At 58.2% G+C, this 26,853-nt stretch overlaps 1 protein-coding gene across 1 annotated transcript in view; it reads left to right on the forward strand.

Moving 5' to 3' along the window:
- Positions 1–25,757, forward strand: part of PLXNA2 (plexin A2) — a 215,712-nt gene extending 189,955 nt beyond the window's left edge. Inside the window, 15 exon segments of the mRNA XM_021063894.1 lie at positions 1,201–1,440; positions 2,079–2,222; positions 2,758–2,992; positions 4,952–5,094; positions 5,756–6,024; positions 7,864–7,930; positions 8,142–8,288; positions 8,879–9,038; positions 9,347–9,450; positions 13,390–13,489; positions 14,665–14,855; positions 16,219–16,388; positions 18,879–19,091; positions 19,755–19,905; positions 20,857–25,757. Coding sequence (XP_020919553.1) covers positions 1,201–1,440; positions 2,079–2,222; positions 2,758–2,992; positions 4,952–5,094; positions 5,756–6,024; positions 7,864–7,930; positions 8,142–8,288; positions 8,879–9,038; positions 9,347–9,450; positions 13,390–13,489; positions 14,665–14,855; positions 16,219–16,388; positions 18,879–19,091; positions 19,755–19,905; positions 20,857–20,952 — 2,430 coding nt within the window. The 3' untranslated portion in view covers positions 20,953–25,757.

Below are 26,853 nucleotides of genomic sequence, written 5' to 3' on the forward strand. Positions count from 1 at the left end.
TTCCGAGCACTGTGTATGCTGGTCAGACACACAGCATGTGTGGACCCGCCAGGACAGCGTGTCCTTGAGCAGGGCTCTCACAGATGCCCTGGGCAGCCGCTGGGACACCACGGCTCCCCGAGCCAAAACGGAGCTGTGCGAGGGAGAAAGGGGGAGGGGAGGGGCTCCGGGTTCTCTTCCCCAGCCGTGCCTGGGCCCTGGAGGGGTTTCTTCGGTCTGGCTGCTGCCGAGGGCTGCCCCCCACGAAACCACCACAGGAGCACATGGCACAAAGCAGGCCGAGCAGGGCCTGGGCGGCTGGGATTTTAGTGGCGACCAGGGTCCCCCGGGAAAGCAAGGACATTGTGACCTTAGTGTCAATACCAAGTTTATATACCCTGTGGCGAGTTAGGGGGCATCAACTGGAAAAGAGAGGGACCCGCAACCATCAGTGCGCTCAGCAAGCACCAGCTGAACACCTACTATGTGCTGGCAAAGTGCTCATCTGGCACAACGTCCTGCCTTCCAACACACACACACACACACACACACACACACACACACACACACCCCCGTGCAGGACACGGCTTCTGCTCTGCCTTTTTCTCAGACATCCAGGCTCCCTCATCCCCAGGCCTTTGCTGCTCTTCCCTCTGCCTGGGACTCGATCCCTGCCCATCCCGCAGACTAGGTAAGGCCCACACGGTGTTCAGAGTACGTTTCCTTCATCTCTGCCAAGGGGAAGAAGGCTCCGGCGAGTCTCCCTCCCCCAGCTCCGGCCACGCACGCACACAGACACCCCGCAGTCCTGGTGCTTTTCCCAACCAGGCGGCTCTCACCCCATCCCCGCATTTAACCGTGCTGGTGTCCCTGCCGGGCCCCAGGCCCTCCGCCAGGACTGCACCGTCATGCCTGTGGACTCCGTTGTCTGCGTCTTAGACTGTGACCCTTCCGCGGATGGCCCAATTCCTAGCACGGTGCCTGGCCCAAAACAGGCACTCGTTCAACATTGGTGGATGGAGGACAACATAAAATGCGCCCCTTCTCCACCCCCCCCCCCAAAAAAAGAAATTCACAGCCCTTTTCCTCCAGGGTCTCACCTCTAATGAAGATCAGCACGTGATCCCCTGGAGATGCCAAAGCCAGCAGAGGGTGGGGGGCAGCAGCGGGACCGCGGGGTCCCCTGCCCAGTGTCTGAACGCGGCTCTCTGGGCCTCTTAGGTGTGTGAAGTTGTCAACACCACCACCCTGACCTGCCTGGCACCCTCCCTGACCACGGACTACCGGCCCGGCCTGGACACCGTGGAGCGGCCGGACGAGTTTGGGTTCGTCTTTAACAACGTCCAGTCCCTGCTGATTTACAACGACACCAAGTTCATCTACTACCCCAACCCCACCTTCGAGCTGCTCAGCCCGACCGGTGTCTTGGATCAAAAGCCAGGATCCCCCATCATTCTGAAGGTACGCGGGCTGGACGGCTCCGTGCCATGCACGGGGCGGCCAGGGCACCCCCCCACCCCTGGCCTGGCCTCTCCTCCCTTCGACGCACCTGGCTCGCGTCGCCGTCGTCTCTTGAGGACGGGAGCTTGGCTGTAGGTGTCGACCCACCGAGCCACATGTCTTGCACTTGAAATTCTCAAGAAACACCGTGGAGTGTTTCTTCATGTTCTCATGAGCTTTGAGACCCACAAGTCCTGCAGTGCTTCGGAAGCAAACGGGTCCTTCATGGCCCCATCCATGGCCACAGCAACTGCCCTCGGGCATGAAGAGGGCACGGTCCCCAGGTAGCATCCGTCCAAGTGTGGGTTATCCGTTTTCGAGTATAACCCCGTGTGCTCCCCCAGACGGCCCTGTCTTTACCGTTTTGTCTCCTCCTCTCTCTTTACCCCTCTCCTCCTCCGCTTCAGTCTCTTCTCCCTCCGTTTCCTCTTTTTCTCTCTGAACTGGGGCTGTGAGAAGTCCTCTCCAAAGTCTCACACGGAGTCCTTCGCTGGGCTTTGCGGTGCGGCCCTTACCCCGTCTCCTCAGTCCTTTAAACAGCCAGTCATCTTCTGCGCCTGTGTGTCAATTATTGCTATTAAGACGACTGTCATCCGTAGGGCAAAAACCTCTGCCCTCCTGCCTCTGGAGGAGCCAAACTCAACTACACGGTGCTGATTGGAGAGACCCCGTGTGCCGTCACCGTGTCTGAGACGCAGCTCCTCTGCGAGCCTCCCAACCTCACCGGGCAGCACAAGGTCATGGTGAGTGAGCCCTCTCCTCCTTCCCGCCTTCCTTCCTCCACGTGCGCGTAGGGTCTGTCATAAAGAAGGGCTCTCGTCCACTTCCTCTAGAGAGCTCCTCATCTCCACGCCCCGTGTTAAAATGGGTAGAAGTTGGGAGTTCCCTTCGCGGCTCAGCGGTTAACAAACCCGACTGGAATCCGTGAGCATGCGGGTTCGATCCTTGCTCAGTGGGTTAAGGATCCGGTGATACCGTGCGCTGCGGTGTGGGTCGCAGACGCAGCTCGGATCCCACGTGGCTGTGGCTGTGGTGTAGACCGGCAGCTGTAGCTCCGATTCGACCCCCGGCCTGGGAACCTCCATAGGCCACGGAGGCAGCCCTGAAAAGCAAAAGAAAAGAAAGGGGTAGACGTCAAAGACACGAGGAAAGGAAGGCAGGCGATAAGCAGGAGGTCGTTTTGCACCCAGGCCGCGCTGCGGGGTTGGGGCTCTCGCGGCCTTTCTGAGCCCCTCAGCCCGGCGCCAAGGCCCTACCGCGTGCGTGTGCCATGCGCAGGTGCACGTGGGCGGGATGGTGTTCTCGCCCGGCTCGGTGAGCGTCGTCTCGGACAGCTTGCTGACCCTGCCGGCCATCGTCAGCATCGCGGCGGGCGGCAGCCTCCTGCTGGTCATCGTCGTCATCGTGCTCATCGCCTACAAGCGCAAGTCTCGCGAGAACGACCTCACCCTCAAGCGGCTGCAGATGCAGATGGACAACCTGGAGTCCCGCGTGGCCCTGGAGTGCAAGGAAGGTAAGCGGAGCCCCTCGCTTCCGGGCCCCCCGCCTCCGCCAGGCTCGCCGCCCGCGCCCCAAGAGGCTCTCGTCTTCCCTCCCACCTCTTCCACCCCAAGGGGTCACACTCCACTCTGACCTCTGTCCTCCCATCGGCCTCCTGGGCTCTCAGGGCCAGAGACTCGTGGGAAGAAGGCCCACGCGAGTCCAGGCTCGAGCGCGTTCTTCCGGCTCCCTCCGCCGCCTTCCTCTCCATCCCCGTCCGGCCGCCTTCCTCTCCCTCCCGGGGTCCTCGGCCTCCCCCCGTCAGAGCCTCCCGGCCCTGCTGCCTCAGACGCAGGACCCCAAGCGGGCGTGACGGCTCCTTTTGCACAGCCGCCTCCCCCTCCCCCGGGGCGGGTTTTCCGCCAGCGCTGCGGGCCGCTTGCAGGCATCCCAGGCTGTGGACGCGGGTGGGAGTGGAGGCTGTGTTTCCTCCATCTCCCCAGCAGCCTCTGTCACTGGGTGACTGGTGGACCTGGTGTCTCTTCGGGCTGAGGAGCCAGCATCTCTCTGGGTAAACATCTCCATTAAAAATCAAAGCATGTCTCCTTTTGCTGCAAACCTCAAACGTCAGAACAAGCCCTCTGCTGGATGGCAGGGAAGAGAGCTGCCTGGGGCAAAGTGGGCATCGCGCCTGCCTGTGCCAGGGCTAGGGTGCTAGGGAGGGCATCAGAGACAGGCCTGCCACTAAGGGGAAAGGCTGTTGGCTGAGAGCCAACCTTCAGGGCACCCCAAGGCTGGGTGGTGGTGTTCTCAGTTTCGTGTGTGTGTGTGTGTGATAGCATCACATTTACCATTTCATTTCCCCGTCTCGACACACTGGTGCTGTCGTCTCCTCCGTCTCAGAGGCATCAAGGACATTCACACTATTGTGCAAACCCAGAACCAGCATCCATCTCCAGAAGCTTCCCATCTTCCGCAGCTGAAACGCTGTCCCCATCAAACCCTAGGCCCCACTCCCTCTCCACTCAGCCCTTCCCAGGCCGCCACCACGTTGCCTTCTGTCTTTATGAACCTGACCGCTCCCGGAACCCCGTACACGTGCAGGCATACAGTATGCATCCTTCTGTGTCTGCTTTATTCACTTAGCCTAAGTCTTCAGGGCTCATCCACACTGCAGCATGTGTCAGAACTGCCTTCCTCTTTAAGGCTGAGTAATAGTCCACGGGGTGCATAACCGCATTTCGTGCATCCGTTTGTCTGTGAACATGGGCTTCGGCTCCACCTTTTGGTATCGTGAATAACGCTGCTGCGAATGCGACTGTCGAGTCTCTGCTTTCAGGTTTCCTGGGTGTGTAGGTAGCAGAGGAGTCGCTGGGTCGGATGGTGATTCTCTGTTTAATTGTTTGAAGTGTCGTCAAATGGTGCAGAGCAGCTGTACCAACTTCTGTTTCCTCCAGGCGCACAGGAGGCTTCCAGCTTTTCCACATCCTCGCCACCGCTTACTTGTTACCATGTTTTGATCGTAGCCTCCTAATGGCTATGACGTTGTAGCTTCTGGTGGTTTTGATTTTCATTTCCACCCAGGGTTGTTGCATCTTGATTTATGCTCTTGCTCGGCAAAGGGGGACAAAGCTGCCTGTTCTGGTCTTTGTTTGACCACTGTCTCTCACCTGCTTCTAGCACCTGTATCCCCTGCCTGACCCCAGTCATGTGTCCTTCCTTTGTTTTAACCACATTTATCATGCAGAGAAGGAAAATCCAAAATTGTAGATAAGCGTAGAGGAGGAAGTGGCATGGAAAACACCCATACTCCCACTGCCTAAGAAAGGCCGCCTGGAGCCCTCTCTCCGCCTCTGGAGATGCGCCCCCACGCCCCTCCCGGGCTCTACAGCCCAGCGCTCCCCTTCTCCTTCCCCCAGTTCTCCTCCCGCCTTTCCCCTCCCCTGCCTGGGCTCCCCTCCTGAGCCTCCCTGTCTCCGCTGCACTTTCATAGCTTTTGCCGAGCTCCAGACAGACATCAACGAGCTGACCAGTGACCTGGACCGCTCTGGAATCCCCTACCTGGACTACCGGACCTACGCCATGCGGGTCCTGTTCCCCGGCATCGAGGACCACCCCGTCCTGCGTGAGCTGGAGGTAACACGGGCCTCCTTCCCCCAGCCCCCGCCCGGCAGGGGACCAGGGCCTGGGTGTCCTAGGAGATGCCCGCGGGGCCCGGCAGCTGGGAGCGAGGTCAGGACCGAGGAGCAGAAAGAGCTGGCAACAGCATCACCACACCAGGGATACTTCTACCCAGGAAGCTCACGGCTCTTTGGGCGATTCCAGGGGAAGGCTGATTGTCATTTTTTAATTAATAACCGAATTAATTAACTGCGATCCTGCCTCTTTTCCACGTGGATTTAAGGTGGCTTAAGGAAAGGCGTAGGATTCTGTGAGGTTTGTTTGTTCATGTCTCGGTTTGTTTCACTAAAGATAATAAATCAGGGCGAGGATTAAGGGGCGGTAGCACACCAAGCCGGTCCACCGACGGGGTAGCTCCTTTTGTGTTGTGTCCTTGGGAAAGTCAGACAGATATAGCATCCTTTGTGCGGCTTCTACCTGGAGCCCCACCCTCTCCGGCCAGTGGGAGGTGAGAGCAGACCGCAGACCTGAGACCAGCCACTCCTGCATCACTGTGGGTGGTGTGCTTAGAGGCGGCGTGGCGAGGGTCCCCTAACTGGAATCGCCCCCAGCCGAGACCCTCAGGGAGAGCGGGACGCCTGTCCCCCTGAGGCCACACCTGTCACCCCCGCCGCAGGTGCAGGGCAACGGGCAGCAGCACGTGGAGAAGGCCCTGAAGCTCTTCGCGCAGCTCATCAACAACAAGGTCTTCCTGCTGACCTTCATCCGCACGCTGGAGCTGCAGCGCAGCTTCTCCATGCGCGACCGCGGCAACGTGGCCTCGCTCATCATGACCGGCCTGCAGGGCCGCCTGGAGTACGCCACCGATGTCCTCAAGCAGCTGCTCTCCGACCTCATCGACAGGAACCTGGAGAACAAGAACCACCCCAAGCTGCTCCTCCGGAGGTCTGACCTGCGCTGGGGCCGGGGAGGTGGCCGGCGTCTGAACAGGGATGGGACGCAGGGCTGGTCAGAGCAGGTCCCATGAGCAGACCCCGCTCCCCAGGAAGCCTTGCGTCCCTGCAACTCCCAGGGCTGAGTCACCTTCCTGTGCCCCTGGCAGCCCTGCCTTGTCTGAGGGTGCCAAGCATGATGCAGGAGCATAGACCCCCCCAGAGCTCCGCTTGATCCCCAGCTCTGCCACCAGCTGGTTGTGTGATCTTGAGTCGGGGATGTGGCCTGTCTGCTGTTCAGTTTCCCTGTGAACAGAATATCCCTAGTAACACCTGACTCACAGTCTCTCTGGCTCCCCATGCATCTAGAGCTTTGCCGTCCACGTGGTTATTAATTAAAATGAAGTAAAGTGTAAAATTCGGTTCCTCCACTGCACTAGCCACATTCCAAGCGCTCAGTCGCCACACAGTGGCCACCATGTCGGAAGTGCAGAGAGAGGCCATGGGCACTTTGCGGGAGTTCTGTTGCGCAGCGCCAGGCCTGTCCCTTAGGTCAGCCTCTAGCTTCCTGGATCTGCCACCCCCACCCCTCCCCAGCTTCCATTTTCCTGGCAGGGAAGAGGGTCAGAGACCTTGGCATCCATGCCCTGAGCCCAACTCTCTGGAGGCCCTGGGGAGCCCAGCACAGCTCGGGAGCTCCGCTGGCAGCAGACTTTGGGGTGTCACCCGCATTTCACCTCCTTCTTGGTAGGCTTCTCCTAGCGCGGTCTCAGGCTTCCAGACCCCACGTGGGGCGAGGCGGGAGGAAGAATGGCTTTGTTTTAGGAGTACCGAGCCCCCATTCTGCCAATCTGAGCATTAGAAACTCTCATTAAGAACCGTCGTATTTAAATTAGAGTTAATCTCAGGCACAATGCTGGGAGAGCGTGCTGGGAGGGGCCAGGGGAGAAAGCTACAGTTCTGCCATCAATTGCTGAGCAGCCCTGGCAAATGCCTGGGATTTACTGCAACCAGAGGGTATAATTTGCACCACGTGCAGGGAGTTAAAATACGCCCCCACCATCCCCATCACTGAGGGTCTGTCACAGCCGCTTTGTTCCCTCCCTGGTCCCCAGATCTGCAGCCTGGGATGGGGGCGAGGGAAGGGGCGGGGCTTACTGAAGCAGGTCCCCTGGCAGCCCCACACTTCCTCCAGCTGCTCTCTACCTGAGGGGCTGGGATCCGCAACCCCACGTGACCGCAGCCCCGACAGCTGTTGGGAGCAGGCGCTGTTCTCTGCTCTTCACGTGCATGAACCCGACACTTGTAACAGCGCTGTGGGATAGATGCATGCTGCTTGTCATCATCATCATCATTATTATCCCCATTTAGAGATGGGGAAACTGAACCCGGGTGGGGCAGTGACTTACCCAAGATCACGTAGCCAGTACACAGCAGAGTCAGGGTTTGAACCCAGGCGGTCTGACTCTGAGTGTTTGGAGGGGCAGGTACCAGGGACCTTCTGGATATGTGACGTCACGTGTTCAGACATGCAGGAGACCCCAGAGGGACAGAGAAGCTGTCACGCTGAGGGCGGCAGAAAGTAGGGAGAACCTGTCCTTCAAAGCCCTGGAGGATGGTGTCTTGGGCACCAGTAGCTGCAGACCCCAAGTCCCAGCCCTCCATTTTCAAGGGAAGTTCAGCCCAGAAAGAAGAAGCCTCTGACCCAAGGTGGTCTCCTTTCTAGTTACTGGTGGAGTGGGTGGGGCACAGTGTCCTGGCTCCCAGCCCCGTGTTCTCTTGGGCCATGGCGAGGCACCCCCTGGGGGACCCCTCCAGAAAGGACTACCCCTCATCCCTTCTGCCTCCCCAGGACAGAGTCTGTGGCCGAGAAGATGCTGACCAATTGGTTTGCCTTCCTCCTGCACAAGTTCCTGAAGGTGAGGGTGGGCCTGAGCCGGGACCGGGAGTTGAGGGCACGGTGGGGGCTGCCCCTCTGAGCCTGGCCATCACGGCTACAGGCGGAGGGGACCGCCCTTAGGAGCAGCAGCCTCCCTGCCCCGTGCTCCAAAGCCCAGGAAGCCGGGCCAGGAGAGGGAGGGAAGGAGGCTGGCGGCCCGTCGCCCACACCCTGCCTGCCCGTGCCCGCAGGAGTGCGCGGGGGAGCCGCTCTTCATGCTCTACTGCGCCATCAAGCAGCAGATGGAGAAGGGCCCCATCGACGCCATCACGGGCGAGGCCCGCTACTCCCTGAGCGAGGACAAGCTCATCCGGCAGCAGATCGAGTACAAGACCCTGGTGAGGCGGCCAGAAGCCCCGGGCAACCGCGCAGACCCGCCTCTGACGCATGCTCTGCCCTCTGACCACAAAGCTGGTCTGAGGGGCCAATAAAGAGGCCGGGAGACCAGCCTGAGAGCCAGTCCAAGGGGTCTGCCAAGCATCCCAAGGGCGGGCACACAGGCCAGGGCCCCTCCTCCCCCATCTCACTGGCTGGGCCTGAAGCGCTCCCGCTGCCTCTGTTACCCCATAGGTCACCCCGTCTTAGGGACGGGGAAATTAGCATCATGGGAAGACGTCTGCTGACCCCTATGAGAGAGGCTTCGGGGAAGCGGGAGGCCAGCCCTGAAACACCCCGAGCCGTCCCTAAACCCCCAGACACCTTCCCCAGAGCCCCTGGGGGTAGGAAGTAGCATCCCGGTTCTTTGAGAAAAGGTGGGGGCAGAAGGACTCATGGGCAGATGGCTGGAAGGTAGGGGACACGAGACCCAGAGAGGCGTCCCGAATCTCCCACAAGGAGAGTGAGCCTGGGTAAGAGGAGCTTCCGAGGCCTCACTCCTTCCCCCAAAGGGCCTTCAACTCACCCCTGGCTCCCCTCTCACCTCCTGCAGATCCTGAACTGTGTCAACCCTGACAACGAGAACAGTCCGGAGATCCCGGTGAAGGCCTTAAACTGTGACACCATCACGCAGGTCAAGGAGAAGATCCTGGACGCCGTCTACAAGAACGTGCCCTACTCCCAGCGGCCCAGGGCGGTGGACATGGACCTGGGTAGGAGGCCTGGCCTTGGCCTGGGGGGGCGGCTGCCAGGAGGGCACGGGGGCCGTGGGACAGGGTGGGAAGAGGAGAGGCCTGGCCTGGCCGACAGCCCCTCCTGGGCGGGTCACTAGGTCCCGCCCAGGGCTCTGCCTGCTCAGGCGTGGCCGCCTCTGGGGAGGCCCGTGCCTCTCCCTGCTGCGCCCACGGGGCCCTAGACGGCTCATGCGCCGTCGTGGCACCCGCCTGAGGCCAGGTTGCCGGGCCCTCTGGGGGGGGGCAGGCCTGTCCCCTCACCCCGCCGCGGCACCCCCTGCCCCCAGAGTGGCGTCAAGGCCGGATCGCCCGGGTCGTGCTGCAGGACGAGGACATCACCACTAAGATCGAGGGCGACTGGAAGCGGCTCAACACGCTGATGCACTACCAGGTGAGGCGGCGCCCCCTCGGCGCCCTCCCTCTGAGGCCGCTCTGGGCCCTGGAGCCCCAGCAGGGTTTTCTCACCACCCCCCCCCCGCCGCGCCCCTCTGCGTCTGGAGCAGCGCCTCGCCACCACCGCCGTGGTGGCTCCTGATGAGATTGACTGGGGGACGTTGTCCGGAACACGAGCGTCCAGACTCACCCGGAGACACCGGCTCGACCGGTCGGGGCTGAGGCTAGACGGCTCTGTCCTGCACCCAGCGCAGCTCTGTGCCTGCGGGAGAATGGCATCTCGCGAGGACGGCTGCAGAGGTGTCCCCCGCTTCCCCTCTGCCTTCTCACTAATGCGGCCTACGCTTCTCACCTGCCGCGAAGCAGGAAGCCACTGGGTCTCACGTTCTGCCACTTACTAGCCGGTGTCCTTGGGGAAGTTACTTCCGCTTTCATTCTTCTCATCTGTAAAATGGGGTTAATGGTGAGCCCACTCCATGAAATTGTGTGGATTAGATTGAACACAGCAGGCAGAGTGTTTAAGCACACCGGCAGACCCAGTGAACGAACAGTAAAAAAAAAAAAATCCCAGCAGAAGAACAAAAATCAGAAAGGTAACTACTCTCACGCCCTTGCCTCCCATGGTAACCACTCGCGGCTGAGGGTCTCTGGCAGATTAAGCGCAGGGAGGCTGGTTGGGATTCGGAAGGAAAACACTAAAATAGAAGCTGGAAATGAGAGACACCGAGGGAAATTAAACCAACTAGAGAAAGCGCCTCCGGCTGCAGGACCCGCGGGACTGCCTGCGTAATAACGTCGTCCTCCGTCCCTGCCTCACTAGGGAGGGTGTGGAGGGGCTGGCAGGCTGGGCTCTCCAGCCAGGTTGCTAATAAGCAGGAGGCCAGAGGTCCAGGGGCCAGCAGGACCTGGCTGGAAGCCTCTCGAGGCACAGAGGAAGCTGGGGGACAGCAGAGAGACCCCGAAATGCTCCCCTCCAGGCTCCATCCCCCTTCCGGCTTGCATGCTTTCCCCTTGCAGACACCCCACATCCCCCGCCTGGACCCCCACCCTCCACAGAGTGAGTGAGTGCGGTATAGCGGGAAGAGAGAAGGATTTTCAAGCTGTGTTTAAACGCCTGTGTCCCCACTCGCCGGTGATGTGACTTCAGCCCCCCTGAACCTTGAGCTCCTCCTCAGTCAGTGGAGAAGGAGCCCCGAGTGGTGGAGGTGGTTGGAGGGATGAGAAGCCTCAGGGGAGGCCCCCAGGATGGGTCCACCTCCGCCCCATGGTAGCCAGAAGCACGCCGCTGATTCCACCCCCACCCCATCCCCACTCCCCGTGGTGCTCAGCGCAGCCTGCAGGACAGCAGTCGAACCGAGGAGAACTGAAGAAGAAAGCGCGAAAGAGAAGGTGCCCCGGTTGTTTCTCAAGGCCAGAAACGGGACCTCTCCTCTCTGTCTTTGGCGCCCTAATGTTTGTCCCTGTGCGGTGCGTCCCGTGACCCCCAGTCAGAAGGAGGGAGTATTCTGCTCTCACAGTGTCCATCACACTAAGCACGTTCAATTCCCTGGTGTCATTTTTTCATTCCTGTTTTCATTCATTCCTCAAATATTTGCTGAGCTTTCCTTTGTGCAAGGCACTTCCCACACACCAGCCCTAAGTGACAGGGGACCACGGGGATCACCCTTCCCTTGGGTGACAGTGACAACAAGAGCAACAGTAACACCAGCTCTTACTGGGTGTCGCCCGACGCCAGGCACTGCTCCCGGCCTTTATGCATCTTAACTTCTTTAATCCTCACAACAAACCTAGGAGTTCCCGTCTCGGCTCAGTGGTTAACGAATCCGACTAAGAACCATGAGGTTGCGGGTTCCATCCCTGGCCTTGCTCAGTGGGTGAAGGATCCGGCGTTGCCGTGAGCTGTGGTGTAGGTCGCAGACTTGGCTCGGATCCCGCGTTGCTGTGGCTCCGGCGTAGGCCAGTGGCTACAGCTCCAATTCAACCCCTAGCCTGGGAACCTCCATATGCCGCGGGAGCGGCCCAAGAAATGGCAAAAAGACAAAAAACAAAACAAAAAAAACGTAGGCTCAATTATTATCCCCTTTGTCAAGGGAGACAGCTAAGGCCCAGAGGTTAAGTGGCTTTGCTGAAGTCATGCAGCTGCTAAGTGCAGAGACAAGGTCAGACTCAGCCAGGCGTCTTGACCATGGATTTGCACCACCTGTTGGCCAAGAGAAAGATTAAAGACCCAGGGCAAGATTTAGTGCGGAGACCTGGAATTGAGGTGAACTGCGGTCGTTCCCGTCACCTTGTGAGTCTCCCTTTAGGTGACGACAAAGCATAAATGATCATGTAATCTGTTCTCGCTGGGAGAACAAACCCTTGCCCCCGCCAGGCGTTCAAGTATCGTTTCTAGGCCGGCAGTTTGCAAAGAGAGGTCCTGAGAGACCAGGCTGGAGAGTTCCCTTTCCTTCCAGACCTGGTGCTGAAGGTGCAGCATGCCAGCAGCCCTAGGAGCTGCCCCGCCTGGGAAGAAACTATGCGTTGGCACCTCCCAGGCGCTGTGAAGAGCACCGGGCCCTGCAGCTGTGTGCCGTCAAGTCAAAGAATTGCCCTTTGGTTACCCTCTCTGGAGGCAAAGGTCCTTGGAACCTGGACAGGAGAAAAATCTGCATAATCTTAATTAACAAGAAGATTTTTAAAAACTTCCCGGTTCCCGCAGATTTATAGGGAGGGTGAAATTAAACACCACTACTAAAACTGGCTATCAGGGAATCTCGTTAGCGCTAATGTTCATTTATAGTTTGACTTCCCAACACTGAATTTTTTTTGGTGGGAGAGAGGGACTGACAATTTAAGACCCAGAAAGATGGTTTTACGACTGGTGCAGCTATAAATCAAACTTATAAAGTTCATAAAAATTGTTAAAATAAAAAATGGTTTAATAGGAATGTTTTATGGCCCATAACATTATTATAGCTGTTTTATTCCCTCTGCGTTAGGGGTTTAATTGGATCACCACAATTCTGGGGATTCTCCATTTTTATTGGGTGGAGGGTGATCTTAAATCAAAATGGCCCCAAATGTCTTCAATATGGCTTCTCATTTATCAGCCCTTTCCCTGCGGGCAGGGTGCTGAGCCCGGGGAACCCTCTGAGAGTACAGACCGGGCACCCCCTTATCTAGGACCCCCCAAGAACAGCTGCCCTGCGGTAAAGGCCCTCAAGGTAGCCAAGCCATTAGAGGACCCAGGCCAGAAGGAAATCCGAGCCAAAAGGGAAAATGGGCTTCAGATCAGTGCGTCTTGACATAAAATCCCAAATTAGCGTCCGAGGAGAACGTGTGCTCTGGAGCCTGACAGACCTGGTGACAAATCTTGGCTCTGTCGTATGTTCAGTGTGTGACCTTGAAAGTGTTGCTTAGGCGCTCAGTGCTTCAGTTGCCTCCTCTGTAAAATGGGGGTACGTATGTAACCCACGAGGCAGCTCTGTCTAATAGAAATGCAATTCAAGCCACAGGTGCGTAACTTTGTTTACTAGTCACGGTTACAAAGTAAAAGTAAACAGATGAAGGTAACGTTAACAATGTGTTTTAACGTAGCTGATCTAAAAGTGTCATTTCAACACGCAGTCCATATAAACATCATCCATGAGACAGTTTGTGTGCTTTTATTCCTGCTGAGTCATTGAGGTCCCATGTGTATTGTTCGTCTATTTATAGCGTATCTGAGCTCCTTTGCTTAGTGCCTCTCACTTCAGTCGAAGGAGTGTAAGAGCCCAGCAGCCTCGGGCGGCGAGCGAGTAGCTACCGTATTGACCAGCAGGACTTGTTCTCTCTAGCCTTCCTGAACTCCTTATGCTCCGCCCACACCTATTCCATAACCTTCTAGAAGTGCTTGACTGATTCATTTCCCAAAGGACCTACATTCGCTCACCCTGTCCCCTTGCGCCCTTCTCAGGTGTCGGACAGATCGGTGGTGGCTCTGGTCCCCAAGCAGACCTCCTCCTACAACATCCCTGCCTCCGCCAGCATCTCCCGGACGTCCATCAGCAGATACGGTGAGGACCGGAGAGGCAGCCCGGCCGTCTGGAGCGGAGTCTCCTGCGACGGCCGGAGATGACTTGCTGTCCCTACCTCTTCCCTTTTCTCGCTTTCTTTTTAGTTATCTTTTGTCTTTTTTGGGCCGCACCTGAAGCATACGGAAGCTCCCAGGCAAGGGGTTGAGTCGGAGCTGTAGCTGCCGGCCTACACCACAGCCACAGCAACGCGGGATCCCTAACCCACTGAGCGAGGCCGGGGATCAGACCCAGATCCTCAGGGATACTGGTCGGGTTTGTAACCCGCTGAGCCGCGCTGGGAGCTCCTCGCTGTCCCCTCTGACTGCAGGCTGCTGCCGGCCTCCAGCCAAGGGCTCCCCTTTCTCCCTGGCCCAGCCATCCCCAGAGCAGCCCGTGTCCTCAGAGCAGTGGCAGCTGGCACGAGCCTTTCCTTGGCGAGCCCAGGGCCGATGAGGCACAGGACCAAGGAGGCTGGTGGGTGGAGGCTCACCTCACCCAGCCCCAGCTTGTGCCCGTTGTCTTGACCCATGTGTCACCCATGCTCCCTGTTCACTTTCAGCAGCGTCCCAGTTTGGACAATGAATTGGCCTCTCTTGCCCTGCCACCACGAGGCGTGCCAGGGCCCCCAGGGCCCCCGAGCAGTAAGGCTGTGGTGCTTTGCTCTCTCTTCCTCTGTTTCCTCCGGTTCTGAGGAAGCATCTAAGTTTTGGGCTCTCTGGCTAAAGCTCAGGACTGAAGCCAGGGGCTCCAAAAGGGGCTCAGGCAACTCTGTCGTCTGAGCCCCAAGAAAAAAGCAGCCCATTCACTCCCCCGAGGGAGCATCACCGCCCAGAGCCCCTTGGAACCCAGCCTTGTATCAAAGCCCTGGGAGACTATCCGGGTGACAGTTTACCCATCGATTGCTTTTTGGCGGCAGCATCGGGGAACGAGGGACTCCCAGGTGTCCCAAGCACCACGCCAGCTCACAGCATTTCTAAATCCTCTTTTTGCAAAACGACTTCAGGCTGTCCTCATGCCAGCCGAGGACCCCGCTAAACTAACCGTCCACGTGTGAACCCCCGGGCCCCCATCGAAGCCACCTTATTCTGAGTGCGTGCGGGCAGGGATGCGAGAAGGATTCTACGAGCACGGATGATGAACTTCGTGGCTCACAGGCCTCCACTGCCCCTCCTCAGACTCCTCCTTCAGGTACACAGGCAGTCCTGACAGCCTGCGGTCTCGGGCCCCCATGATCACGCCAGACCTGGAGAGCGGGGTCAAGGTGTGGCATCTGGTGAAGAACCATGACCACGGGGACCAGAAGGAGGGTGACCGGGGCAGCAAGATGGTGTCCGAGATCTACCTGACCCGGCTCCTGGCCACCAAGGTAATTCCTGCTCTGCCCACCCCGGGGGGCGGGGGCTCCTCAGAGAGGTGTGTCCTGCCTCCCTCCAGCCCGCAGCCGAGGAAGGACGCCCCAGAGTCTTCCAGTCCAGGTCCTGGGGCAGAGGCTTCCCCGGAGATCAGGCCCCTGCTGTTCTCTCCCCTTCGGCCAAACAAAGACAATGGCACTGTCTTTCCCGCTGGTTCCTCCCCAGGGTCGCCATTCCTCCTTAGAGGATTGGCCCTCTCGTCTCTGGGCCCCCTCCCGCCTTAGGAAGACAGTGGGTTTTTTTATTGTTGAGGTAGATGGACAGAGACGCCGGCTTCCTCCATGCCCACCTTTGCTGCCCACTTTCTAGCAGCAAGGGGAGGAAGAGCACGAGGCCCTGGACTTCTCCACCCAGGAGAAGGCCTCCCTTCCCCATCCCATCCCATCTACCCCCAAGTGCGCAGGCAGGAGAGGCGGGGGCCGTGCTAGAAGCTGTCACCTAAAGCTGACTTCTAGCTTCCCCAGCACCGAAGAGTCTGCCTCTAAATGTGGCAATCATACCGCCACCCCACTGACGCCACGAAAATGCTGCTGAAATTCTAATACAGTGGTATCCAGGTGCAGCTCTCAGACTTACTCCCAGAACTGCCAGCGAAATACACCATCAGACCGTGTGTCTCAAATTTTGCTTTGCCTAATATGCTAATAAGAGACCAACAAAGAGACACTGAAAAAGTGGCATGTTTTCCTGACCTTCAGTGGCGTTCCTCGAACCAGTGAAACTGTGGGACCTCAGCCCAGCCTTGCTCCTGCCCCCGACACCATGCAAGAGCCTGGGATCGGGGCTGTGCCTGAATATTCTTGGGTCTGAATCCCTTCCCCTGCCCCCATTCCAGATACCACTTATCCCACGCCACTAACGTCTTCCCATCAGACCCTCCTCGGTCCTGCACCGCTCCAGCTCCTGCTCCTGCTCCCGCCAGGAGGATCGTCCCAGTCTTCCAGCTTGTTCTTTAGATAGCCTCTCATACAAGCCTGCACCCCTCAGTCCCTGTGGGAAGCCCCGGCTCAGAGCGCTTGCTGTCTTGAATCAAATGCCCTGTGCCCGCACCCGCCTGGCACAGACACAAGCATAAATGTGACATGTGGCTGCAGGTTGGAGGAGGTTCTTCCCAGAAATCTGCAGCCTGTTCCATCCCTCCCACCTCCCCGACACCCCAGCAGAGTCCCCTCCCCACCCCCGTGGAGCCGTCTGCACAGCCTGGCGTCGCAGACAAATTTCCAAGGCAGGATCGGTCCAAGGCACCATCTGGTGCACCAGTCTGCTGCCCCCCCACCCCCACCCCCAGCTCACACTCTCCCCCCACCCCTCCCCCAGGGCACCCTGCAGAAGTTTGTGGATGACCTGTTCGAGACCTTGTTCAGCACTGTGCACCGGGGCAGCGCGCTCCCCCTGGCCATCAAGTACATGTTTGATTTCCTGGATGAGCAGGCAGACAGACACAGCATCCACGACACAGATGTGCGGCACACCTGGAAGAGCAACTGGTAACCGTCAGGGAGCCCGAGGGAGCTGCGGCCTGGTGAGGCCGCAAACTGGGGGGTGGGGCAGCAGGGGCCAGGGGGGTTGGGGGAGCCTGTTCTCCCCGCTGTGGCTGGGAAATCCAGGGCTCCTAGGACAAACTCCGCAGAGCCAATGCCGTCCCCAGGCGCCGAGCGGGGCCTGCCTGGCCTGGGACTCGGCACCAGGACACACACACACTTGAGCTCCGCCGTTTCCAGCTGAGACCCTTCCCTGGACGCGCCTCCTCCCTGACTCTGAGACTTCTGGTTCTCAGGAAGGGGTGCTGGGGAACTCCCATCAAGAGCCTCCTCGGAGACCTTGCAGCAGAGCTTCAAAGCCAGGCAGTGCTGGGCATTCCAGGCAGAGCAGAATCTAAGGCACCTCCTGACCCAGGAAGCCCTGAATTAAACGTAGACCCCGGGGGAAGGTGGCCAGTGCGGGGGGAGAGCTTGCACCTGCTGTAGGCTTGAGCCCTCCAACTGTGAGGATGTCATTGCGAACTTGATCCCTTAAGGCCAAGCGAGGCCCCAGTGGTGCCGTGGCTCTCAGGAAGCGGCGGGCAGGATGTCCTGCGGGCCTGCTCTCCTCCCTGGGGTAACCTCCTCAGCCAGACCAGCTGGGGCAGACGCAGCTCCGCAGGCTCCTCGCACAAGTCATTTGTCTCTCCTGGGTCATGAGCCTGGACCACAGGTCGTGCTGAAGATTTGGCTCTCCGGTCAGATAGGGCCTGGCCAGAGCCGGGGTAAAAACCTTCCTCCAGGAAAGAGCGCAGAGAGGGGAGAGGCGGTCCGGGCGTTTGGGCTGGGCAGGCCGCCCGCGCAGCTGTCTGGAGTCAGCGATCTCCTCGGAAAGCAGAGCCGGCACAGATGGGCCCCGGCTGTTATTTGGGAATCAGAAGTCCTAGCAACCAGCAAAACACTTTGGAAAAACCCAACCCCAAGCCCCATGCATTCCTTCCTTTCCGGGGTGGGGTGGTTGCCACGGCCTCCAGAGTCTGCAGCTTTGATCAGCGTGGAATGAGACGGAGACAGTCTGGTGGTCGTGGGTGAGAAGCCTCCAGCGCACAACACTGGGACGGGCCTTTTATCCGCATTCCCGGGGCCAGGCCACGGCTCTCCCTTCACTTTGGAGTTTCCCCACCCAGCACTGGGGGAGGCAGTTTCAAGGAAATCAAGAGAAAGTTCTGGATCGTCCCCATCTCTGTGCCTTCTGTCGCTGGCAAGGCCAAGTCATAAAAATGCCCAGACCTGGCATCGTGGTGGGGAGAGTCTCCTTAGCCAGACCTCAAATACCTATACCCAAGGAAAGAGTATTAGAAGCTTCCAAAGCTGCTGGGGGAAGGGGAGGGTGGAAGGAAACGAGCCACCACTCAGCCCGGGCTGCTCCCCCAGGTTAAGGAAAGTGAGCAACCCTGTAGCACTTGGGAAGGGGAGCAGAAATGGTAACAGAAGGGCTTGGCGTGGGCAAAGCGAACCTTGCCCAAGGCTTGGTGCGACTGAGACCCTGGGAAAGTTTGGGGTCCGTGAGACGCAAGAGAAGATGAAGGAGGGGAAAGGGAGGTGGTTTGGGTGGTTGAAATGTCTCAGGCCCGAGGGACCAGCCAGGGAACAAAGCTCACTTCGTGGAGGAGCCAGAAGAGTTAAGGCTCCGGGCGCAGCTGGAGGCGAAGGGCCGAGTTGGAAGAGGCAGCAGGAACAGCAGCTGCTCTGGTTTGGAAGGGGAATCATGGGCTTAGCCTCCTTTCGGCCCAAAGAACAGAGAAAATGCATTCTCCTCCGATTATAAATTCCCGGGTTGCAGCATGAGCTCTCCTAAGGACCGATCAGTTTCTCTGGGGGTGGGAAAAACTCTCCGCCACGGCAAGTGTTCCCAGAAGGCTCCCGATGGCCTCCCCTTCCCTCCGCCTCTGCCCAGATATGACAAAGCCCTGGGGAGCGTCCTGAAAGAGCTGCCCCCAAGGCCGCCCATTCTTCAGCTCTGCGGGGCTGGGCCGGCCCTGGAAAGTGGCTAGGCGGCCGGGCTGGGCGGGCAGCTGGGCGGGAGCGCAGGTGGTACCCTTTGTGCCCACCCGGAGGCCTGCTGGGGCTGCTGCTGTGACCTTCCGGACATGGCGGCGGAGGAGGGGAGACTGGGGGAGCTTGGGGGCTTTGTTTGAACAGCCGTCTGTACTTGGGCTTCCCTGGGGGCACGATGGCCTTTGGAAAAGACCTCTAGGAGGGAACGGAAGCCACGCACGCCCACCTCCCGGCTATTAGAGAACAGGGCCCGTGCCCCCTTCGGGCACAGTAGTGCCCCTGCTCTCCTCCCGGCGTTGGTAACAGCTTAGGCTAAATTAGCAGCTGTGGCTGGACCGGGTTCCTCTGAGTTGCCCCTCTTGCCCCTGAAGAGAGAAGGGTGCGTTTGCGGGGAGGGAGGGCGCCAGTGGGTGGGTGGGTGCGTGCGGGCCCCGCAGCGTCTGCCCTGCCTCCCCGCAGCCTCCCCCTGCGCTTCTGGGTGAACGTGATCAAGAACCCGCAGTTCGTGTTCGACATCCACAAGGGCAGCATCACGGACGCCTGCCTCTCGGTGGTGGCCCAGACCTTCATGGACTCCTGCTCGACCTCGGAGCACCGGCTGGGCAAGGACTCGCCCTCCAACAAGCTGCTCTACGCCAAGGACATCCCCAGCTACAAGAGCTGGGTGGAGAGGTCGGTAGCACCCGGAGCGCCCGCGCCGTGCCCCGCTCTGGGCCTCACCGACCGAGGACCCAACACCGTGTTGTGGAGCCCGTGGGACCTCATGCTCCCCCTGTTCTCCCCGGTCCAGCGTTCTTGCCGGGGGGAGAAGGGACGCTGGGCACCCTCGCGGTCCGTTCCTGGTCAGTCTCACGTCCAGTTCCCTAGCACCTGCTAAGCACCCAGCACGGTGATAAAGACGTTGCATGTGTCAGCTCGTTAAAACATCCCCCAAAGTGGTGGAGTGGGTGTTCCTTTCATCCTCATTTTACTGATGAGACACCTGAAGCACAGAGAGGCAAAGTGCCTGACCCAAGGTCACACAGCCAGCAGGGCGGAGAGCTGGAATTTGAACACAAGGAGTCTGAGCAGAGTCTGGGCTCTTTAGCTGCCCCGAGGGGTCAGTGCAGATGGGAGTGCGAAGCTAGAGACGTCCCGAGGAAAGTCTGGCCTTAGGGAGAACCAGTCTCCAGGCCCCACCCTCAGTTTGAGGCAAGAGGAAGCTCCTGAGAAGAGAAAGAGGGAAGCGGGAGCAGCTGGGGACACCCGTGTTCCCATGGGGCCCGGGGCCGGGGCGGGCAGCGGGGAGGCAGATACTTGGAGTCCCCACCAAGGAGCCTGTCCTCTCTTCGGCAGATACTACGCAGACATCGCCAAGCTCCCCGCCATCAGCGACCAGGACATGAACGCCTACCTCGCGGAGCAGTCCCGCCTGCACGCCGTGGACTTCAACATGCTCAGCGCCCTCAGCGAGATCTACTCCTACGTCAGCAAGTACAGCGAAGAGGTGAGACAGGGCCCGGGGAGGGGGGGGCCCGCGCACCGGGGACAGGGCAGGGTAAACGGAACGCGGGCTCCATCCGGAAACGACAGCCACGGACGGTCATCCAGGAGACGCTCAGGGAGTCGAAAAGTCATCAGCGTTCCTTCCGAAGGCAGCCAGGCCTCTCCTGACCCACACAGTGCTTCTGAGACCTTGCATTGTCTGGCCTTCATGGTTAATGCAAATAGAACGCTTTGAAAGCTGGAATTGTTTTCCAGTTCAAAGGGCATGATTAAGCTCATCTTTTCTTTTCTTTTTTTTTTTTTTTGTCTTTTTGCTGTTTCTTTGGGCCACTCCCGTGGCATATGGAGATTCCCAGGCTAGGGGTCCAATTGGAGCTGTAGCCACCGGCCTACACCAGAGCCACAGCAACGCGGGATCCGAGCCGCGTCTGCAACCTACACCACAGCTCACGGCAACGCCGGATCGTTAACCCACTGAGCAAGGGCAGGGACCGAACCCGCAACCTCATGGTTCCTAGTCGGATTCGTTAACCACTGCGCCACGACGGGAACTCCAGCTCATCTTTTCTTGCACAATGCATCCGACTATGCTCCGCAGTTGGGCGGATGCTGTCAGTTACATTTCAGAGAGACGGGTGGGTCCTAACACGGAGTAAGACTCGTGAGTTCTCCTGAAGAGGACAGCTTAGGAGAACTCACAAGTTGTGCCCTAGCATTGCACCTGAAAGTAATAGCAGTAGTAGCAATAACAGCTAACGCTTCCATGGCACGTCTTTGAGATCTATCCACGCACACGCACGTGTGTACGTACGCTCAGCCAATCGTTTACACTGTTTAAGGTTATCTTTATTGGGGCAGAAGGGAAAGGCAGATGGAGGGATGACGGATTCTAGAAAACGGCCTGTTCGGTGTTGAGTCCTGAGCCTGCCTCACCTTCGTTCTTGTTCCTCAGCTCATCGGGGCCCTAGAGCAGGACGAGCAGGCCCGGCGACAGCGGCTGGCGTACAAGGTGGAACAGCTCATAAATGCCATGTCCATCGAGAGCTGAGAGATGGGGAAAGGGGACCCGTGAGAGCTGTCATACTGGGCGTCTCAGAAGGAAGGACCCTGAAGAGGATCAGCCCCAGAGCTTGCTGTCCCCGAGACCCCGTCCCCGGGGACAGGGGAGGGCCCCTCTCCCCACGCCAGCCAAGTTTCGTCACAGCCGGTCCTGCAGGGAGAGACGGCAGGTGCCCTCCACCCACGGAGAGCACAGGCGGGACGTGGGGCCCAGAGAAGCCGGTTCTTCAAGCTGAGAGGCACGAGCTGGGCATGGTTCTGCCTCTGTGACTGCTGCTTTGCATGAAAACTCATTCGATGTATATTGGGGAAATAATGAGAACTTTATTTAATTTTTTTTAAGAAAAAGGAAAACCAGAAATAAAACAAACAAAAAGCCTCCCTGTCAATCCCGTCCAACTTTCGTTTAATTCTGATTTCTGTGCCCTTCCTTCTTCCACACCCCCACTTCCTCGTATAACTTGTTTCCCGGCACCAGAAAAAGCCTGCAGAGAGAAGGTGGAGGGGAAATGATTGTTTCCTTGCCCTTAAAATTAAAGAAAAAGAAAGAAAAGAAAAGAAAGCGAGGAGGAGAAGAATGAGCACAAGTTGGCACCAAACACTTTGCCAAAAGAGAGGCCAGGGACACCTGGGATCCCCCTGGCAGCCAGAAGAGGTAGGAGAGGATGGGACCTCGCCCAGTGGCACCGCCCCGGAGCGGCTCGGCCTGGCTGAGCGGAAGCCGAACTGGACCCGCGGCCTCCGTACATTCGCATCCCCAGAGGACATGTGTGTCTGTAAAGGACCAATGCTTTTCGCCACTGTATGTTTGTTTTGTTTAGTCCCAAACCTCAACGAACGAGGAGCCGGTTCTGGTACTTGCCCTTTGGTTTCCCCTAACGTGATACCGGACGTGGGGGCCAGGTGGCCTCTCCCAGACCAGACACCCAGCCTCCCCGAGGACGCCGGGCCGCTCTGCCTGACATCGATGCTGTCGGGGGTCAGAGCCTGGAGGCACGTGGGCCGGCCCTCCGGGAGCCCCCCTCCGGGAACCGACTTCCCCCAACAGGGCTGTTTGGATTCGCCCCCAACCAGCCAGGGGTTTCTTGCAATTCATAGGGAAACGAAGATTCGACGCCGTGTACAGCACGCGATACTTGCAGAGCGGAGGTCCGAGAAGCTGCAGTGTTTATTGTGCTTTCTTTCGCTTATTCTCTGGCGCCTAGAGAGGGAAGGCCAGCCCTGGCTCGTCTCGGAAGCTCCTGATCGCCGGAGCACTGGGCTCCGTAGAGGCGACTGTAGCTATTCCCACGTTCTGTATTCTTCTGCCTCTCTTCCTGCCTCTCGTGTACTTAAGAGCTTGAAGGACAAGCGGGTGGCTCCTCACTGGGCTTCTGTCTCTCCTGCTGATGCTCACATCCATGGATGACCAACCGCCCTGAGTGTGGTTCCCGAGCAAAGAGACCAAAGCGCCACGCCCTGGTCCCAAGGCTCCGTGAAAGGCAATGGGAGGCATCCCAGGGACAGCCCCTCGGCTGGTGCAGGACCCTGGTGACCGGACAGGCCTCCCGCCCCGGCAAGGAGCCAAGCTGTCGGCTCCAGCCTCTCTGCAGCAGGCAGCATGGGAGCGAGTGGGATGGAGGACAAGACAAAGGCAAAGGGGTGGGGAGGGGGCAGCAGGAGAGGACCGGCCTCCCCATCCCACCTTCTACTTAACAGGGGCCTGAAATGCTGGGAAAGCGGACTTGCCCCCCACCCACCCCGGGAGACCAGACCAGGGTCACTTCCTCTGTAATTAACTTGGGCCCCGGCTTCTCTGCGCCCTGCTTTACCTCCAGACACTTCCCATTTCCAAAGGCTCTGCTGACCACACTGGATTCCAGGAAAGGGCTGGGGGGCTCTGAGGATTTGGGTCTCCGTACTAACCACGCAGCAGACACCGCCTGGTGGCCTCAGCTCCAGTGTCTTGCCTGAATGCGGCTGACAAGTGGGAAGAGAAAGGCATTCAGCAAAATACTCAGGAAACTCGCTGTTTTCATTCTAATTCACAACCAGCCATGCCAAGGCCTCTTTCTTCTGATAATCCACTTCTGTTCAAGTTTCTTTGGGGCCTGTTAAGAGCCTGAAATACTAATGACTGGCCTTGTGCACTAAGCCAAAGCGTTTGTCCTTCCTGTAGCACCCAAAACTCGGCAGCTCAGAGCCCGTGGTTTACGGAGCTGAAAGGCCAGGCAAGATGGGCTAGAGGAATGTGAGCAGGGGCCTTCCGGCTGCCCGCTAAAACGTGAAGCCCACCGTCATCTTGTTCCGAGCTCCAGCAAAGCTTTTCTGATCACACCACTGCTCAGATGGGACTCCCGGACTTCGATCCACCAAGAAGTCAAAGTTAAGGTGTCTCAGCTGCATCTTAACCAACCCTTACCGCTATGCATCCTGCTAGGGGTCCCCCCGCAGCTACCTTGAGGGACCATTCGCTGCCCCTGAGGGTGCTTCCCTGCAGGTTTGGGGGAGAGGAGAGAATGTTGGGGGGATGGCCACTTGGAGAAGAGAGGCAGCAGAGCTGGTGTGAGCGCTTGGCCACATTTCTCAGGATTCCAGAAGAGAGGGGGGGAGTGGGGGCTGGCAGAGGAGGTGGCACAGAGGCTCCGGTAAGGAAGAAGTTAAGGTCAAGGACGACTTGACTGGATTCAAGTCAGGCCCTGAGGGTGAAAGGTTACAGAGCCTCGCTCGGCTTTGGGTCACCGTGAGCCCACACCTGTGGATTGGGAGGAGAAGGACTTGGCCTGTCGGCACCCTTATCCAACGTGAAGATATTTTGACCTCGCGTGGGGAGGAAATAATAAAGTCACAGCCCCCGAGCCCCCCCACCATGAAGCCATCCGTTTTGGAGGGAGGTAGAGAGGGACTTCTCTCTCAAAGCTTGATCCAGCTTCGTTTTATTTCATGGATCTGAACGAGAGACGATTCTCTGGACAAAGGGGAAGAAAGGCACCCCAGGAATGTGCCGGGCAAGACAGAGCAGGCCCGCGGACAAGAGGGAGATGGACAGGCTCTCCGTCGGGGTGGAGGGGTCCCTCCAGCGGGCCTGCGGCAGCCGCCCACCCTCCACAGGGGGCAGGTGGTCCCCTCGCTTTCCCACCTCCCCACAGCGCATCTCAGAACCTCTGCTGACCCACCGCTGGCGCGCGGCGAGCTCCCCCTCCTTCGAAAGTTGTGTTTAAAAAGCTCGGAGCAACCGGAAACCTCACTCACAGGAGGGAGCTGTTCCAACATCCATCCGTTCATTCGGGACCTTTGTGCAGTGACGTCCTTGGCGGAGGCCCTGCTCCAGGTGCTGAGAAACAGCAATGGACGAGATTAAGAAGGACCTTCTAGCAACTCGGCATTCTTCGGGCTGCTGGTTCCTGCTCACCAGCTCAGCCGGAACCACTCCCCTCCCCGGCCTGCGGAGGACGGGAGTTCTGTAGAAAAGGGAACCAGAGGAAGGAAGAAAGCCAGCCAATGCCGCTGCCTTACCTCATGCCGGGGACAGTCGTCACGCTGTGAGAGCCTCTCTCCGCCCCCTGCCACCGTGTCTCCTGGTGGCACTTCCCCCACTGCTTAAGCTCCTGCCTTTCTTTCATTTCTACCAAATGAGGACAAGCAATAGCAGTCGAGGCCCCCGGCCCGCGGAGCGTGAAGCAGAAGCGATGGAAGGGTGGGCTACACTGCAGTGGTCGGGCCGGAGAGGGAGAGTGTCCGAAAGCCTCTGGCTGATGGGTCTCCAGGTGCATCCCAGCCACTACCCCTGCCCCCGTTAACCCGCGGGCAGCACCTGCTCCCAGGCATGCGGTGTGCGGCCTGAAGCTCCTGGGGCCTGGCCATGGACTGGAAAGACCTGAGCCTCGGCGGCCAGGGCTCCCCCAGAGAGAAAAGGCCAGGGAGCCTTCTGGACACAGGGCCGTGAAAGCAGAGCCCTGGCCGGCGACTTGGGAGATGACGTTCAGGGCCTCCCGGCGCCTCATCTTAGGAACAAGCTTTGAGACGACGGCGGCATCCTCGTCATCACTCCGTCTCTCTTCCCACCTCTCTCCTTTCTTCTGGTCGCCCTTCTGCCGCAGTGTTCGCCCTGGGGCTCAGCGATGCTGGGGATGGAGGACAACATGTCACCTTTGCTATTGAGGGGCGGTCCCGGGAGGCAGGGCCTCGGCCCATCAGCAAACTGGAGTCTGGGCCTTTCGTGGACACACCCAGCACGTTCCCTCACCTTAAAGGGACTCCACCCTCCGACGGGTCTGCAGGGCTGCCTGCCCCCCGAACCTCGCCTCAGGGGTGATGGGAGGCGCCCTCTGGATTTCAGTCGAGGCCGTGCCTCTGGCCTCCTGGGCTGTCATGTTGGCGTCACAGGTGGAGAACACCGTGGAGCCTAGTTTCCTACAGGCAGATGTTCCTGGGTGTTTCTGGGAGGGAGGGACAAGCCCTCTACACCCTGAGACCAGGGGACCTCAGCCCACATGCCCCTCCCTCAACTTCCACCCAAACCCATTCTTCTTACACTGGAAACTGTATTATATATATATATATATTTTTTTTTAAAAGCTAGAAGGATAGTTGTCTGCTTTTGTTGTTTTTACAGGTGTTGTGGAATAAAAACTGTAAGAAAATTAAGTATTTAAAACGTTCCAATAAAATGGGGTTTTTTGGTTATTCTAATATATTATTGTGTACCTATTGTAAATACGAAACACTCCTATTTTGCAAGCCAAGGACACAATTTGTACTGTTGTTATATATAAATAAAGTTTACTGGATTAAAAAAAAACTTAAATCTTCAAATAAACCTGGTTGCTCACTGGTACATATGGAGACTTTCACGGGCGTATTTAGAAGCACAGGAAGATGAGCTAAGCTGTTTTGAGGAACTTCTAGAATTCTCTCTGGAGCCAGAGCTTATTGATGTCCAGTCATCACTGTCCACACACACACACACACACACACACACACACACACACACACACACACACACAGGCCCTGGTCTGTAGCAATAGGTGAGTACTGCCCCCGAGCCCCAAGACCCAGAATATGGCTTTTCTGCAACAGGAGGCTGATGGAGCCGACTTCGGGGTGAGATGCTTTCCAAAGAGTGGCTGAGGTCTCAGAAGGAGGAAGTCCACGCAGAGCCCCTCCTGAAAATTACATTCATTTATTTGTATTGAAAATGCTAACCCCTGCCGTGGCCTGGCGCTGTGCTCAGTCCTGGAGGATGAAATAACAAATGAGAAAGACATGCTCTTAGGCCTCACTGGCCTTTCAGTGTGTGAAGATCATGAGGATTCTGAACAAGGCCTCAGCCATGTCTGGAAGGGAGTCTGCTTTCTTTTCTTTTCGGTTGAGAGGCTAAGGGCAATCTAGGGAGAGGTGTCAGACTTCAGTGCTTTAGGTCCAGCCCAGGGGAGAGAGAGGGGCTGGGCTCTGGCCTGGGGGCTAAAAGCAGTTTGGGGTGACGTGGAGTCCGGGGCGGCGAGGCCTGGAGGCAGCGGATCAGTGTTTGGCCTGAGGACCCCAGGCCCCTGCCCTTGCTCTACCTCCATTTTTCTACTGTTCTTCCTCCCTCCCTCCCTCCCTGCCTTTCTTTCTCTCTTTCTCTCTTTTTATGTCCACATCTGCAACATACAGAAGTTCCCAGGCTAGGAACTGAATCAGACCACAGCACACTGGATCCTTAACCCACTGAGTGAGGCCAGGGATCGAACCTGCATCCTCATGGATATTATGTCGGCTTCCTAACCCACTGAGCCAGAACAGGAACTCGACTACGTTTCTTCCTTGTGTCCCAAAGTGTGTGGGTGGCGTTTGCACTCTCTGTTGCTAAAAGCAGCGGACAAGGATAACGTGGCATCCGAATCGAGTGTGCCGGGAGACCACCGGTCTC

This window comes from Sus scrofa, chromosome 9, assembly GCF_000003025.6.
Source record: "Sus scrofa isolate TJ Tabasco breed Duroc chromosome 9, Sscrofa11.1, whole genome shotgun sequence".
In the NCBI taxonomy this organism is placed as follows: Eukaryota; Metazoa; Chordata; class Mammalia; order Artiodactyla; family Suidae; genus Sus; species Sus scrofa.